Source organism: Pan paniscus, chromosome 20 (genome assembly GCF_029289425.2).
Source record: "Pan paniscus chromosome 20, NHGRI_mPanPan1-v2.0_pri, whole genome shotgun sequence".
Lineage (NCBI taxonomy): Eukaryota > Metazoa > Chordata > Mammalia > Primates > Hominidae > Pan > Pan paniscus.
The window spans coordinates 23941771-23959175 of record NC_073269.2 but is presented as its reverse complement, the minus strand read 5'-3'; the positions used below and the strand labels follow the sequence as shown (position 1 = coordinate 23959175).

At 52.3% G+C, this 17405-nt stretch overlaps 1 protein-coding gene across 2 annotated transcripts in view; it reads right to left on the bottom strand.

Annotated features, from left to right (window-relative positions):
* The window catches only part of SLC25A42 (solute carrier family 25 member 42), a 48881-nt gene that overhangs the window by 15432 nt on the left and 16044 nt on the right, over window positions 1-17405 (bottom strand). For both annotated transcript variants that reach the window (XM_034944192.3, XM_003817739.6), the window contains exon 2: window positions 1245-1359. In XM_034944192.3, coding sequence (XP_034800083.1) covers window positions 1245-1325 — 81 coding nt within the window. In that variant the 5' untranslated portion in view covers window positions 1326-1359. The remainder of the gene's footprint in view (window positions 1-1244; window positions 1360-17405) is intronic.

Here is a 17405-nt window from a genome sequence, read left to right as displayed (position 1 = left end):
CCTCCTCTCCGGCATGCAGAGCAACAGCCATATCCAGGTGTTCTTCCAGCTCTGTTGGGACCTTCACTAAACTTCAAGGCATGTGCCTGCCCTGTGCCTCAGTCACCTGGTGGTGACCCCGGTGAATGAGTCCTCCCGCCCACCTGCTGCTCTGAGATGTCACCTGGAATCCGGGGAAAGGTCGGGAGGCCTGGAAGATGACGCCACCTCAGCCTTTGACCCCATGGACTTTGAAAACTGCCTGTGCGGTCGGCCTGAGTCAGGCCCTGGGAGTGCGATGATTTCTGCGTGGGGCTGGGTCGGTCTGTGTTTCAGGTTCAGCTGAGAGGACTTAGGGGCCAGTGGGGGTTCTGGTTTCTATGGTGAACAACAGGGCTGACCCAATTGCTTTGAGAGAATATCTTTTCTTCAGTGGAATTGTGGACTTAAGAGGTGAACTTGGAAATGCAGAGTAAAGACCAAGCATGCCCACCCCCTTTGGCTCTCTGCATTTGGCTCTTTTTTTTTGTTTTTGAGACAGGGTTTCACCCTGTCGCTCAGGCTGGGGTGCAGTGGCACAATCTTGGCTCACTGCAACCTCTGCCTTCCAGGTTCAAGCGATTCAACTGCCTCAGCCTCCCAAGTAGCTGGGATTACAGGTGTGCACCACCACGCCTGGCTAATTTTTATATTTTTAGTAGAAACGGGGTTTCACCATGTTGCCCAGGCTGGTCTCAAACTCCTGGTCTCATATGATCCTCCCACCTCAGCATCCCAAAGTGCTGGGATTATAGGCATGAGCCACCATGCCTGGCCTTGGCTAATTCCTTAGTGTTCCAAAATCTGAGGGAGAAAAGGGGGCTCCAAGACATGTCTGATACCTCAGGCTTCCCACCCCACGCTGGCACTGGGTTAGGTTTTGGCCTCTTACCAGGTGGCTGGGCTGGTTGGATTCACATCACAAGTGGGGCTTTTGGTGGAATAGAGGGTGGCTGGCATCCTCCATCCCATGATGGAGTATTTGGGGCCGTGGGAGCAGAGAGGCTCCACCACTCCACCCTCAGCCCAGGTAGGAAGGGGTACCAACATGCACATCCTAGGTACAGGGTGATTTGTGATGGGCTGCATGGAGCACAGCAGAGGAATCCCTGAGCCTGTTTGGAGGGGGTGCAGAGGCTGGGAGGAGGAGGCAGGGAGCCTGGGAGGGGGGGTGGGGAGGCTGGGGCCCCAGGAGAACACCCATCCCAGGAGGCCGGGGTACTTGCCTTTGATGAGACGGACGAGGACAGGACAGCCTCAGCATCCTCATGCAATCGCACCGGGCCTTCCTTCACACCATTACCCATACCAGGCCTGCTCGGAATGGCAGGAGACTCGGTCCTGGAGGGGTAAGGGGAGGTGGTAAGATACGGCGAGATCCTGAGAGATGGTGGGTGTTCCACCAGCCTTTTCCTATCCCAGTTTCTGGCTCCCTGCGTGGGGAGGGATGCCCTCAACTGCATTCCGCAGCCACGGTCCTGTGTGTACTGCTTAATCATTTACAAAAGCCTTTCTTGTTGGTACTGGAATGTAATCCTCACAAACAGTCTGTTCTTTTTCCAAATCTGGTGCCCAGGGAGCAAACAGGCTCAGAGAAGTTAAGCAGCCAGCCAAGGTCACACAGCTACCAGCGGGTTGTGGGGCCAGCGTGGCCGAGGTGCTCAGTGCCAACACCACTGTCAGGCCAAACATCCAGTGGGCTTGTGTCAGCTTGGACCCGAGGGTCTCTGTCCACCAAAATACTTTATTTTTTATTTATTTATTTTTTTGAGACGGATTCTCACTCTGTCACCCAGGCTGGAGTGCAGTGGCACGATCTTGGCTCACTGCAACCTCCACCTCCTAGGTTTAAGCAGTTCTTGTGCTTCAGCCTCCCAAGTAGCTGGGACTACAGGCGCCCACTACCACACCCAGCTAATTTTTTATTTTTAGTAGAGATGGGGTTTCACCATGTTGGCCAGGCTAGTCTCGAACTCCTGACCTCAGGTGATCTGCCTGCCTTAGCCTCCCAAAGTGCTGGGATTACAGGCATGAGCCACCGCACCCGCCCTTTTTTTTTTTCCCCCACCCAGGCTCAAGTGCAGTAGAACAATCATAGCTCACTGCAGCCTCAAATTCCTGAGCCCAAGTGATCCTCCCACTTGGTCAGCTAAGGGTGTTTTTTTTTGTTTTTGTTTTTGCTTTGACAGAATCTCCCTCTGTAGCCCAGGCTGGAATGCAGTGGCATGATCTCGGTTCACTGCAGCCTCCGCCTTCCAGGTTCAAGTGATTCTTGTGCCTCGGCCTCTCAAGTACCTGGGATTACAGACGTTTACTACCAAACCCAGCTATTTTTTATTTTTTTATTTTTAGTAGAGCTAGGGTTTTGCCATGTTGGCCAGGCTGGTTTTGAATTCCTGGCCTCATGTGATCCTCCTGACGTGGCCTCCCAAAGTGCTGGGATTACAAGCATGAGCCACCGCGTCCGACTGGGTTGGCTAATTTTTATTTTTCATTTTATATTTTGTAGAGACAGGGACTCACTATGTTGCCCAGGCTGGTCTGGAACTCCTGGGCTCAAGCGATCCTCTGGCCTCAGCCTCCCAAAATGCTGGGATTCCAGGCATGGCCACGGTGCCTGGTTAGTTCTCACGCTTTAAAATCATCCAGTAAATGAAAACGCATTACTGCAAAGTGAAGCAAAGGGTGCAGAGGCCCCAGAGCAGGCATCAGTGCCGGTGAGTGACGCTGTACAAAGTGCACTTGGGATTCTGCTACACCAGCCTCCACTGCTGACTCTCCTAGTGAACATGGACCCATGGGCACTGGCTCTGGGAGAAACACCTGCTTCAAAGATGGGGCCAGAGAGAAAGGATGAGCCTAGAGCACGTACGTGGAGGTGCCAGTCATGGAGGGCATGTTCAGAAACAGAAACCAAAGCAGATGGGTGTGGCGAGGGGGTCATGGGCACCCACCGAAAGAACCCTTGATGGCCAAAGCTGGAACAGTTTGAGTAGAAATGGAAAAAAACATAAAGCATCATGGATGAAAGCCTGAACTATAAAATAACCATGAGTCCATATAATATAAAGAAATGACAGAATAAGTAAGTACATGGTAGGGAAGAGACAAATCTCCCAGGCAAAGGATTCCCAAATAGCTCAGCAGCTCGGACCTCCAGGAGGGGCCATGCCTCCTGCCCTCAGGTGTGGCTGCGCTTAGCGGCTTCTTTCCAAAGAGTGCAGTCTGGAAAGGGGGCTGTCAGTGACTGCAGCACAGAAACCTGATGGATCCCAGCTGGGCTAGGTGATCCAGGACAACGCTGGCTGGGATAAGTCAGGTGGATGCATGTGCCTCTGATGGAGTGTGATGACTAGGGTCTTCCTCCCCCAGATCCATCACCCCATCTGACCGTGAGAAAAACATCAGGCTGGGCGCAGTGGCTCACGCCTGTAATCCCAGCACTTTGGGAGGCTGAGGCGGGCAGATCACGAGCTCAGGAGTTTAAGACCAGCCTGGCCAACCTGGCAAAATCCCGTCTCTACTAAAAATACAAAAATTGGCCGGGCATGGTGGCAGGCGCCTGTAATCTCAGCTACTCAGGAGGCTGAGTCAGGAGAATCACTTGAACCCAGGAGGTGGAGGGTGCAGTGAGCCGAGATCACGCCACTGCATTCCAGCCTGGGTGACACAGCGAGACTCTGTCTCAAAAGAAAGAAAGGAAAAAACACCAGACACATCCCACCAGAGGGGCATTCTCCAGCAGCCCTGACCACTGCTCCCCAAAACTGTCACGGTCACCAAAAACAAAGAGCCTGAGAAACCGTCTCAGCCCAGAGGAGTCTAAGGAGATGTGAGGACTAAAGATCAGGTGGGATCCTTGGACAGAGAAAGGACATTCAGGAAAAATGGAAGAACGTGAATAAAGTGTGGAGCTCCATTAATATTAATACCATCTCAGCACTTGTTCATTAGTGAGGCAAATGCAGCACAGCACTGTGAGAGGTTATGCGTAAGGGACGCTAGATGTGTGCGGTGTCGGGGAACTTGGTACAGCCTTTGCAATTTTTCTGTAAATCTAAAACTGCTCTCAGCTGGGCGTGGTGGCACGCACCTGGAATCCCAGCACTTTGAGAGGCTGAGGTAGGAGGATCGCTTGAGCCCAGGAGTTTGAGACAAGCCTGGGCAACATAGTGAGACCCCGTCTCTAGAGAAAAAAATTAGTTGGATGTGATGGCATGCACCTGTGGTCCCAGGTACTCGAGAGGCTGAGGTGAGAAGGTCACCTGAGCCCAAGAGGTTGAGGCTTCAATGAGCTGTGATTTCAGCAGTACACTCCAGCGCAGGTGACAGAGCAAGACTGGGTCTCAAAAAATAAAAATAAACTAAACTGCTTGCAAACAGACAGAAACCAGGTCCTAAAGACCTTTCCCAGCCGGTTGCTGGGGGTCGGCATCTTTCATCATCAGCCCATGGGATGCACTGCGTCTGTTTCACCCCACCCCCAGCAACAATCAGCCATGTCTGACTACTGCCCAGCACCACCCCTGCTGCTACAGACCCTGGGGGCTGTCCTTGCACTTGGGCGCTTGGGTGAGAACGGCGCAGCCTCTCTACTCCTTGATTCCTAGAATCGAGGTGCTGGGTCAGGTGGCCTGGACATGTTCTGCAAAGTCACCTTCCCCAGAAAGGATTCAGCCATTTGCTATACCCCAACAGTGGGTGAGGTGCCCGAGGCCTGGGTCCTGGCCGAAGGGGGTCCCTCCCACCCTCCTGTGGGCTCTTGCTTTGAGCTCCTCAGGAGGTCACAGTCCTGTGAGGAACAGTCTCCCCAGAAGGGCATTGCGGCCTCAGACCCTCCCTTGGCTGCACCTGCCCAGCCTCTGTGAACAAGAAGAGCCACCAGACAGGGCTGCCTGCAGTGCCCATGGTACCATCCTTCACTGGATCACCTGCCCAGGGCCAGGGCTCAGCCTCGAGTGGCACCCACAGACATAGACAAAGTCACTGCACAACCTGGCCGGAACTACACAAGTGTGCTAGGCCCTGCAGGTGACAGAGCACTGAGGGCAGCTGGGGCTGGGGGACGTAACTGGAGGGGGTGGAACAATGGCCCCTGAAAGATACACCCTGCCCCCAGAACCTGTGAATGTGACGCTTTTAGGAAAAAGGGTCTGTGCAGATGTGATTAAGGCAAGATCTCTAGATGAGGGTTAGGGTGGGCCCTAAGTGCAATGACTGGTGTCCTTGTAAGAGACAGAGTAGGAGACACAGACACAGTGGGGAGGGTTGAGGATGAGGCCTGGAGCACGGTGGGCCACCACAGCCAGTGCATGATCCCACAGCACAAGAGCGGCCTGCTTCTGTTCCAGCTGCCTCCTCATCCCTTCGTGAGGCCAAGGAGGGAGTCCCAGCACCACCAGCACCCGCCACCCTCCCTGTCTCAAGAGGAAGAGGGCCCCAGGGCACCAATGCCTGCAACCATCAGAGACACAGGTTTTCATGACATTCTTTTTGTTGTTGCTGCTGTTTTATAGTCAGGGTCTTGCTCTGTTGCCCAGGCTTGGGTGCAGTGGCATAATCATAGCTCACTATAGCCTCGACCTCCTGGTCTCAAGTGATCCTCCCACCTCAGCCTCCTGAATAGCTGGGATTATAGGCTCATGCCACCAGACCTGGCTAAGTTTTTAATTTTCTGTAGAGACAGGGTCTTCTTATGTTGCCCAGGCTGGTCTTGAACTCCTGGGCTCAAGTGATCCTCCTGCCTCAGCCTCCCAAAGCGCTGGGATTCCAGGTGGGAGCCACCGCACCCGGCCATAACATTCTTCTGTTTCCACTGTACTTAATTTGTTTTTTCCCCATCACCTCCCATTTTGCAGAAATATTGAATTTATTTTTAAGGTAGTGATACAAACTACCCTTTATTTATTTTTATTTTATTTATTTTATTTTACTTTTGAGACAGAGTTTCATGCTTGTTGCCCAGGCTGGAGTGCAGTGGTGCAATCTTGGCTCACTGCAACCTCCACCTCTCGGGTTCAAGCGATTCTCCTGCCTCAACCTCCCGATTAGCTGGGATTATAGGCGCGCACCACCACGCCCGGCTAAGTTTTTGTATTTTTAGTAGAGACGGGGTTTCACCATGTTGGCCAGGCTGGTCTCAAACTCCTTACCTCAGGTGATCTGCCCGCGTTGGCCCCCTAAAGTGCTGGGATTACAGGCATGAGCCACCGCGCCCAGCCCAAACTACCTTTACATGAATTTAAATTAGAAAAGACACCCATGAAGTGAATTCTAGAACTGGGTAGGACAGACCGCAGAACTGGGGGAGGAGGTCCCTGAAGATTTCAGCAGAAACGGGCCCAAGAGTCACGCTTTTGTCTTTTGTCACAGCAGAAAGATGCTCCCTGTGTTCAGGAGTGAGCCGTGTTTGCTGCAGCTCAAGAAGGCAAAGGGAAAAGCCATGTGACATCCCGGACCCCGGGGACCACAGTGAGAACAAGGGATGGGGTTCGGGACATAATAGCCTAAAATATGACCTTGGCCTTTGAGAACACAGAAGCAGGAAGCACTGTTTCTTTTCCCTTCTCCCCAGAAGCAGGTCATGAGACCCTCAGGTGGGAGGTGCCTCCCCTGTACCTGGAGGAGGGAAACAGAAGATGCAGAGATGCCAAGAAGAACCTGAACAAACAGGCCTTGCTAAGTTCCCCCAAGGTTATTATCATTAAATCAGAAGCTTTTTGTTGTTGTTGTTGTTGTTGTTGTTGTTGTTGTTGTTGTTTTGAGACGGGGTCTCACCCAGGCTGGTCTTGAACTCAAGTGATCCTCCCGCCTCAGCCTCCCAAAATGCTGGGATTACAGGTGTGTGCCACGGTGCCCAGCCAGATCAGACCCTTTTGTCCTCTAATCAGATTTGCCCATGACTCTAATCTTCATCAAACCTAACATAAACATACGCAGGTTTACCTGTTTTGGGGGGAGGTCTTTGTTTCCGTATAAAGGCTCCCAAGACACGTAAAACTTGTTTTAAATAAATTTGTCTGCTTTTATCTTGTTAATCTGTCTTGTGTTACAGGGGCCTCAGCCATGAACCTAAGATGAGTGAGAAAAAGATATTTTCCTCTTCTGCATGGGGCGGCCACTTGGGGTGGCACCTCTGCCCCTTAATGAGCAAGCAGACACCTGGCTGTGACTTTCAAGAAGGGGTGAAACTGACACGGGAGCTCCTAGACATCATTTGGGGGGTTGGGGGACAGACACGCTGGTTTTGCTTCAAAACCCAAACTTGGCCTTCTCAAAATGTAACTCACTCACAAGTTCAAAGATGATTTATATAAAATAGGATCTGCAGGCCAAGGTGGGACAGGACACTAGATTGGCCACTTGTCAAAGTTTTTGCCTAAGAAAACAATCTTTGGAAAGGGCCCAAGGAAAGCTCAGAAGGCAGACTCCTGCTCTCCCTCCAGGGACCCCCAGTGGAACAGACATTCCTGCTGAAATGCCTTACTCTTCTCAGCTCATTTGTTAGAGTTTAGAGGTGTTTTTTGTTTTTGTTTTTGTTTTTGTTTTTTGAGACGGAGTCTCGCTCTGTCACCCAGGCTGGAGTGCAATGGCGTGATCTCGGCTCACTGTAACCTCTGCCTCCCAGGTTCAAGTGATTCTCCTGCCTTGGCCTCATAAGTAGCTGGGATTACAGGCGTGCGCTGCCATGCGCAGCTAATTTTTGCATTTTTCTGTAGAGACGGGGTTTCACCATGTTGGGCAGGCTGGTCTCAATCTCCTGACCTCAGGTGATCCACCCTCCTTGGCCTCCCAAAGTGCTGGGATTACAGGTGTGAGCTACCACACCTGGCTGCCTGGAATCTGATTTTTATATATATAATTTATTATTATTATTTTTTTTTTTTTGAGATGGAGTCTTGCTCTGTCACCCAGGCTGGAGTGCACTGCTGCGATCTCAGCTCACTGCAACCTCCACCTCCCAGGTTCAAGCAATTCTCCTGCCTCAGCCTCCTGAGTAGCTGGGATTACAGGCACGCACCACCATGCCTGGCTAACTTTTTTGTACTTTTACTAGAGATGGGGTTTCACCATGTTGGTCAGGTTGGTCTTGAACTCCTGACCTCGTGATCTGCCCGCCTCAGCCTCCCAAAGTACTGGGATTATAGGCGTGAGGCCCCGCGCCCAGCCCTGGAATCTGTTTTAAAGTTCAACTGCACATTTGTCAAATTCAGAGTATAAGTTGAGCTCTCTCTAAAGGGTGCCACCATGCTTTGTTTCAGGAAGTACAGAAAGAACAGGTGCCTATTTGAATCAAAGTTGAGGATCACTGGCCAGGCGCAGTGGCTCACGCCTGTAATCCCAGCACTTTGGGCCAAGGAGGGCAGATCGCTTGAGGCCAGGAGTTCAAGAGCAGCTTGGGCAACATGGCAAACCACTGTTTCTACTAAAAATACAAAAATTAGCCAGGTGTGGTGGTGCCTGCCTGTAGTCCCAGCTACTTGAGAGGCCGAGGCAGAAGAATCGCTTGAACCCAGGAGGCAGAGGTTACAGTGAGCCAAGATCGTGCCACTGCACTCCATCCTGGGTGTCAGAAAGAGACGCTGTCTCAAAAAACAAAAGAAAACGAAAAAAAAAAAGGCCGGGCGCAGTGGCTCATGCCTGTAATCCAAGCATTTTGAGAGGCCAAAGCGGGGGGATCACAAGGTCAGGAGATCAAGACCATCTTGGCTAACATGGTGAAACCCTGTCTCTACTAAAAAATACAAAAAAAAAAAAAAAAACATTAGTCGGGTGTGGTAGCACATGCCTATAATCCCAGCTACTGAGGAGGCTGAGGCAGGAGAATTGCTTGAACCCAGGAGGCGGAGGTTGCGGTGAGCTGAGATTGCGCCATTGCACTCCAGCCTGGGTGACCAGAGTGAAACTCCATCTCGGGCCAGGTGCGGTGGCTCACACCTGTAATCCCAGCACTTTGGGAGGCCGAGGCAGGCTGATCACGAGGTCAGGAGATCGAGTCCATCCTGGCTAACACGTTGAAACCCCGTCTCTACTAAAAATACAAAAAAATTAGCCAGGCGTGGTGGCGGGCACCTGTAGTCCCAGCTACTCGGGAGGCTGAGGCAGGAGAATGGTGTGAACCCGGAAGGCGGAGCTTGCAGTGAGCCGTGATCACACCACTACGCTCCAGCCTGGGTGACAGAGTGAGACTTTGTCTCAAAAAAAAAAAAAAAAAAATTGAAGATCAGATTTATATACAGGGCTGGGGTGGGGTCTGGAACCGTTCCTTAGAAACTCCTGGTAAGAGGCAGAAGAGGTGCAGGACAATGGCCAATCCATACATGGCAACAAAACTGTGGCCCAAAACCTGTGCAGCAACCAGCTCCGGAAACCAACCACCAACCTCTGCAGCAATGCTCAGGACCTGGTCAGTGATTGCAGCTTCTCTAACACTGGCCCCCCTTCCAACTTAGGACCAACCAGAGAAAGCCAATTGTGCTTCCCTAAGCAACCCCACAGGACACCTGCTGTTAGCTGGCTGCCCTCAGCTTCCCCAGGCCAACAGCCTCCTGTGGGCTCACTTGAGCCTGCCCTTTTCCACTCCACAGCTCTCCCTCTCCCCTGCCTGCCTTGGAGCTTCGGCTGACTCCCTTGCAAACTCTGAATAAGCAGCCTGTGCTGCTCTCATTTGGATGGTCTTTGTTTTTCCAAGTAGCTCAATAAATGGGGGAGAAGAGACAGCACTTCCTTACAGTTGAATTTCAATTAATAAATGCAGATGGAATGATGGAAATAGAAAACACCATTAGGCAAAGGCTAGTATTAATTGTTGCCATCAAGAACCATGGGGACAGCTGGGCACGGTGGCTCACACCTGTAATCCCAGCACTTTGGGAGGCCGAAGTGGGTGGATCATTTGAGGTCAGGAGTTCAAGACCAGCCTGGCCAACATGGTGAAACCCCGTCTCTACTAAAAATACAAAAATCAGCTGGGTGTGGTGGTGTGCGTCTATAATCCCAGCTACACGGGAGGCCGAGGCAGGAGAATCGCTTGAACCTGGGAGGTGGAGGTTGCTGTGAGCTGAGATCGTGCCACTGCGCTCCAGCCTGGGCGACAGAGCGAGACTCTGTCACAAACACACACCAAAAAGAGATCCTGACATCTGTGACAATTCAGATGAACTTAGAAGATACATGAATAACCGAATAAGCCAGGCACAGAAAGACAGATGCTGCATGATCTCATTTATATGTGGAATTAGAAAAAAAAATCAAATACATAGAAATAGAGTAAAATGGCAGTTACCAGGAGCAGGGGGAAATGGGAAGATTGTAGGTCAAATGGAACAGAGTTACAGTTACGGAAGGCAAGTATGCTAGAGATCTAATGGACAGCATGAGGACTATAGTTAATAACATTGTATCAATTACTGGTAACCTCACCCTCCCCACCCAGCGCACCCCCCCACACACACGGTAACTATATGGGATGATTTTTATATTAGTTTGTAGTTTGTTTGACTGCAGTAATCACTTCACTATATATGTATATCAAAGTAAATATATCAGAACATCACATTGTCCAACCTGGGCAACATGGAAAAGCCCCATCTCTACAAAAAATACAAAAATTAGCCAGGTGTGGTGGCATGTACCTGTAGTCCCAGCTACTCAGGAGGCTGAGGCAGGAGGATCATCTGAAACCAAGAAGTTGAGGTTACAGTGAGCTGAGATCGCACCACTGCACTCTAGCCTGGGTGAGAGTGCAAGACTATGTCTCAAAACGAAACAAAACAAAAAAAGCAAAACCCCCCAAAACCACACAACATGTTGTATACGTTAAATATAAACAATTTTAAAATGTTATTTCAAAAAAAATGGACTACCCTTAAATAAAACAAAACCATGGGCAGATGCTACAATGAGTGGGTGAAAACAGGATGAGAAATAGAGTGTTTGCGTGGCCTCTGAGCATCTCCCCACAGGAAACTTAATAATTTCTCTGGACTGGGTGCAGTGGCTCATGCCTGTAATCCCAGCACTTTGGGATGCCGAGGCAGGTGGATCACCTGAGGTCAGGAGTTCGAGACCAGCCTGGGCAACATGGTGAAACCCTGTCTCTACTAAAAATACAAAAGTTAGCCAGGTATGGTGGTGCTCACCTGTAGTCCTAGCTACTCAGGAGGCTGAGGCAGGAGAAACGCTTGAACCTGGGAGGCAGACGTTGCAGTGATCATGCCACTGCACTCCAGCCTGGGTGACAGAGCGAGACTCTCCCTCATAAAGTGCTAAAACAAAGAAAGCCTGGAGAAAACCAGCAGCTTCTGGGGCATGCCAAGTCCAGGAAACACACGTTGGGTGTCTGTGGCTATAGAAGGACTGGCCGGGTGATCTGACTCCTCTCGGTCCAGGCCCTCCAGGGCACATGGTCCCAAGGGGTACTGTGGAGGGTGACTCTAAGCCAGCGTGGCTACACCCAGAGGCTCAGTGTTGAGGGGCAGGGAAGGGCGCTGGCAGCCCTGGTTTTCAGGGAACCCATTGCCCTTCTCAGCAGAGTGCACCCTGACCCTGGCTGGCCCCCTCCCCTCCCCTCTCCCCTCCTCTCCTCTTGCCTTCTCTCCTCTCTCCCCTCTCCCCTCCCCTCAGGGTGTCTGGGGCCATGCTCAGGCAAAGGCCTTCCTTCCTCCAGGGCCTGTTTCTGCCTCTGCATGTGGGGGTGAGAATGGGGTGAAGACACAGGCACCCATACAACACAATAGTGGCTATTGGCCGGGTGTGGTGGCTCACACCTGTAATCCTAACACTTTGGGAGGCCAAGGCCGGCCTCACCTGAAGTTCAAGACCAGCCTGAGCAAAATGGCGAAAGCCCATTTCTACTAAAAATACAAAAATTAGCTGGGCATGTGGTGAGCACCTGTAATCCCAGCTACTCGGGAGGCTGAGGCAGGAGAAGAGCTTGAACCTCGGAAGCAGAGGTTGCAGTGGGCTGAGATCGCGGCACTGCACTCCAGCCTGGGTGACAGAACGAGACTCCTTCTCCAAAAAAAAAAAAAAAAGAAAGAAAAAATGTGGCTATTGTTCAGAGATCCCTTTGCCCCTGTGCTCTGGAATCCTCCCAGCCTTAACTGAGGAGTCTCAGTTCAGCTTCACAGCTGGGGAAGCTGAGGCAGTCTGAGTGCTTGCCTGAGGCCACAGCCACTGGCTGGTGGGGCCTAGCTGGGCTGAAGACAATGGTGACAATCACTGCCGCTAATGACTGGGGGCACCGTGGTTCCTCTTTACCCCTCATGGTGAGGTGCTGTTTCCCTACTCTGCAGATGAAACACAGGGAAGTTTGGCCAAGTCCAAGGACAGAGGGAACTCAGGCCCCACTGCAGGATCTGAAAGCCACAACCGGGTCCTTGTCCATGGAGCCTGGCCCCTAGGCAGCTCACAGCCACTGAGGTGAGTCTCAACACCATTTCATCAAGCACTCTAGAGGACCATGTACCCCCACCTTTTTTTTTTTTTTTTGGAGATGGGGTCTCGCTATGTTGCCCAGGCTGATCTGGAACTCCTGGGCTCAAGTGATCCTCCTGCCTTACCTCACCTCCCCAGTAGCTGGGATTATGGGTGTGAACCACCTTGCCCTGCCCACGTGCCCTTACTCAAGACTTTGCTTAACCTAAAGGAACAGCCAGTTCCAGGGGCGTAGGAGGGCAACTTCCCCCAGGTGACCTGCACCTGGACCTCTTGGGTAAGGTGGGTTCAGCCAGGGGCCTCTGTCAAGTGGGTATTCCCCATTCCCTACTCTACTCTTTGGAAGCAGCCCAGTCTGATGGGATGGGGATGGGTTAAGCTCCACCTCCCGGAAGGGGGAGCATCGATGGATAGGACTTGGAATTATTCCACAGGGACGGCTGTCTCTCCTCCCCCATTTATTTTTTCAGTCATTGATTCCTATCTGTGTGGCCTTGTGGATATTCACTTTGCACTGTCCATTAAACCCAAATGCTCCATTACCCTCTGGGGATGTGATGCTATACATCCACCGCCATAGACAAAGAAGCGGGTTTGGGGAGGGAAGGTGGGTGGAGATTTCACTACGATGAAGAGGTTGCCCCAAAGACTCAGGTGGCTGGAGAAGCTGAACTGGATATACCTATGTCAGAGCATCTGTGGGCCCCAAACCTGACTATGCAGATGTAGAGGGGAGGTGGGGCCTGTGGTGGACGCTGGGTGGGAGATGGTGTGTGCAACACCCCAAAGGTGCCTGCCGGGGCACGCTGTGGTGGTGGGATGCAGGCAGGTATGTACAGGGTCCAGGCATGTTGCGGTGCTGGGGTATGGGTAGGTGTGTGCAGGGCCCTGGAGGTGCCTGCAGGGGCATGCTGGGGTGGTGGGGTGTGGGCAGGTGTGTGCAGGGCCCAGGAGGTGCCTGCAGGGGCATGCTGGGGTGGTGGGGTGTGGGCAGGTGTGTGCAGGGCCCAGGAGGTGCCTGCAGGGGCATGCTGGGGTGGTGGGGTGTGGGCAGGTGTGTGCAGGGCCCTGGAGATGCATTTAGAGGCAGTTGGGTGTCAGATGGTGTGTGCAGGGGCCAAGAGGTGCATGCTGGGGCAGTGGGGTATGCAGGAGTGAGGTACCCTTTCACTTTTTCTGGGGCTCTCTGCCCCTTGCCCAGGCTGTACCTCTGCTCTGCATCCTCACTGCTCCTGTGACTTCCCTCCATGACACTCGTTCACTTTGCTGGCCTGGCCTGGTGCCTGTGCAGTGAGTGCTGAGGGTTTGCCAATTCAGGCCTTCGCCCTTGAGGTAAGAGGAGCCCCAGAAGAGGCTGAATGACGCTGCTGGGCAGGGCGGGGGCAGGAGGCCAGAGAGCCGAGGCTGGAGATCCTGAAACCCTCTTGTCCTGACATTTGGGGTGACTTCCCTGGAAAGGGGAACCTTAAGGACCACCATAATGGGCTGCGTTAGACTCAATAATGGCACTCAAAGATGTCTGCATCCTAAACCCTAGACACCATGAATATGTGATCTTACATGACAAAAGGGACTTTTTAGATGTGATGAAGTTAAGGGTCTTGAGATGGGGGAGACTGTCCTGGATTATCTGGATGGCCCCAATGTAATCACCAGGGTCCCGATGTGGGGATGCAGGAGAGGCCAGGTGCAGTGGCTCACGCCTTGTAATCTCAGCACTTTGGGAGGTGGGAAGATCGCTTGAGGGCCAGGTGAGAGCAGCCTGGGTAACACAGTGAGATCCCATTTGTACAAAAATTTTAAAAATTAGCTGGGTGGCTCACACCTGTAATACCAGCACTTTGGGAGGCTGAGGCAGGTGGATCACCTGAGGTCAAGAGTTCATGACCATCCTGGCCAACATGGTGAAACCTCACCTCTCCTAAAAATACAAAAAAAATTAGCTGGGTGTGGTGGCACGCACCTGTAGTCCCAGCTACTCAGGGAGGCTGAGGCAGGAGAATCACTTGAACCCAGGAGGCAGAGGTTGCAGTGAGCTGAGATCGCCCCACTACACTCTAGCCTGGGTGACAGAGGGAGACTCCATCTCAACAACAACAACAACAACAAAATTAGCTGGGCTTGGTGGCACATACCTGTAGGAGGCCAAGATGGGAGGATGGCTTGAGCCCAGGAGTTGGAGGCTGCAATGAGGTGTGATCACACCACTGAACCCCAGCCTGGGTGACACAGCAAGACCTTGTCTCAAAAACAAAAACAAAAAGGCCAAGATCAGTGGCTCATGCTTGTAATTCCAGCCCTTTGGGAGGCCAAGGCAGGTGGATCAATTGAGGTCAGGCATCGAGACCAGCCTGGTCGACATGGCAAAACCCTGTCTCTTTCAAAAAATACAAAAATTAGTCGGGTGTGGTGGCACATTCCTGTAGCCCCAGCTACTTGGGTGGCTGAGGCACGAGAATTGCCTGAACCCAGGAGGTGGAGGTTGCGCCACTGCACTCCAGCCTGCGTGACGGAGCAAGACTCTGTCAGGAAAGGAAAGGAAAAGGAAAAGGACCAGAACGAACAAAGATAGACGCAGGAGAACTGGAGATGTGAGTGCCCTCCGCTGCTGGCTTTAGAGGTGGAGGGAGAGGCCCTGGGGGATAGAAGCTGGGAAAGGCAAAGACACAGATTCTCTTCCTGAGCCTCCAGAAGAAACCCAGCCCTGCACTCCCATTTTAGACTCCTGATGACCAGAACCTAAAGATGACAGATGTGTTGCTTTACGCCTCCACATTTGTGGTGGTTATGGCGGCAAAAGGAAGTGGACACAGGCTGTCACAAGGGAAGAGGACCAACTGGGCCAGTGGCCAGGGGAGTGACGGGAGGTGGACGTCAGGCTGACGTCAAATAACCAGACACTAGAGCTGCCAGCCCTAGTGGGAGTGGTCCCAGGAGGCCAATCACTCCCATGACAACGTGTACCCAGACTTGCGACCAGTGACCAGGTGATCAGGTCGGCCTCCCTGAGGGGCAGTGTCCAAGGCACGGCAGAGCCACATTCCAGCCACAAAATGCAAAGCCCATGGGGCTAGTGAGAGAAGGAATGGGTCTCCAGGGACAGAGGTCACTCGGCTAAAGGAGCGAAGAGGACAGTGAGGCAAGGAAGCCAGAGGACACCACGGGACCACTCGGGTGACAGCGTAGGGCCTGGACGGTAGGCTGCAGTGGAGGGAGGTGGCGGGCGCCTCAGGAGCCTGTCCAGGTTCTGCCTGAGACCTGGAGGTGGTGAGGTCGTTTCCTGGGACAGGGAGGCTTGGATGGGTTCGAGGAGGAAGCCCCAGTTCCCATGACCCCCACCCTCAGTGGCATTCTCCTCTTTGTCACTATAAGGGACAGGTAGTCTACGCCCATCAGCCCCCACCTCGGCTTCCCAAGCGAGAAGAGGTTGTCAGAACTAGTGGTACCACCTGAGTGTCCCATGACACTGCCAGGGACGCTATGAGGAAAAAACATGAAACATGCTTCTGTTTATTTAAAAACAGACGGGCCAACTGGCACTGGAAACACTTCTTTCCAGGTTCTGTTGTTGGGGTGTCACTTCCTCTCATCATCACCCCCTGCCAGGCTGGTCATAGTGGTGGTCCCTGTGGTTCCTTATGGGTCCAGTGCTGGAAAGTCACCCTGGGGCCACTTGGGACATCCTGCAGAAATGTGCCCCAATGACAAGTCTGTGGGGAGGGTATTTCTCCTTCTTCCCTTCCTCTCTTTCCCTCCCTCCCTCCCTCCTTTCTTTTCTTTATTCTCTCTTTCTTTCTTCTTTTTTTTATTTTTTCAGGGTCTCACTCTGTCACCCAGGTAGGAGTGTAGTGGCACAATCAGCTCATTGTAACTTCAAACTCCTGGGCTCAAGGGATTCCCCAAACTCCTGCCTCAGTTTCCTGAATAGCTGGGACTATACATGTGTACCACCATGCCTGGTTAATTTCCCTCTCTCCCTCCTTTTTTTTTTTTTTTTTTTTTTTAATTTTATAGGGTCTCTCTCTGTTGCCCAGGTTGGAGTGCAGTAGTGCAATCTCAGGTCACTGCAGCTTTGATCTCCTGGGCTCAAGAGACCCTCCTGCCTTAGCTTCCCAAGTAGCTGGGACCACAGATAGGTACCACCAAGCCCAGCTAATTTTTATGTTTTTCGTAGAGACGGGGTTTTACCATGTTGCCCAGGCTGGTCTCAAACTAAGCTCATGCAATCTGCCCACTTTGTTCTCCCAAAGTGCTGGGATTACAGGCATGCACCACCACCATGCCCAGCCTTAATTTCTTAATTTTTTTGTAGAGATGAGGTCTTGCTATGTTGCCCAGGCTAGTCTCGAACTCCTGGCCTCAAGTGATCCTCCCACCTGAACCTCCCAAAGTGTTGGGATTACAGGTGTGAGCCACTGCGCCTGGCCTGGGAGGGACCTATTTCATCAGCAGAACCCTGAGCCCTGAGCCTGGTCCAAATGAAGGAAGAGGACGCTGTACGTCTGGGTGAGAGCCCCTCCCCTTGCCTCCTTCCTTTTCTGTCTCCTTACTCATGGATCCAATGGGTGGGGGGTGGGGCTGTCCTTATCCCTAAAATGTCACTGCTGGGGCACAAGCAGTGACCCTTCACCCTCAGTCACCTGCTGAGGAAGCATTTCCCTTTGTGAACTTGAAGGCAGGGTCACAGATTCAAGCCCACTCTGCTCTTCACCAGATGAGCACCCTCAGGCAAGTGTACCAGCTCCCAGGACCTCGGCCTCCTCATCTGAGAGTTGGTCTCACCATCCCACCCCAGTGCTGGCTGACAAGCCTACACATGCGGAACACCCGTTCTCCTCCTGACTCCCATCCTGCCAAGCATCTGACTAAAACCTGCCAGGCGAGCAAGTGGAGAAACTGGTGTCCTTGTATGCTGGGAATGTTAGATGGGGCAGCCATTGTGGAAATCA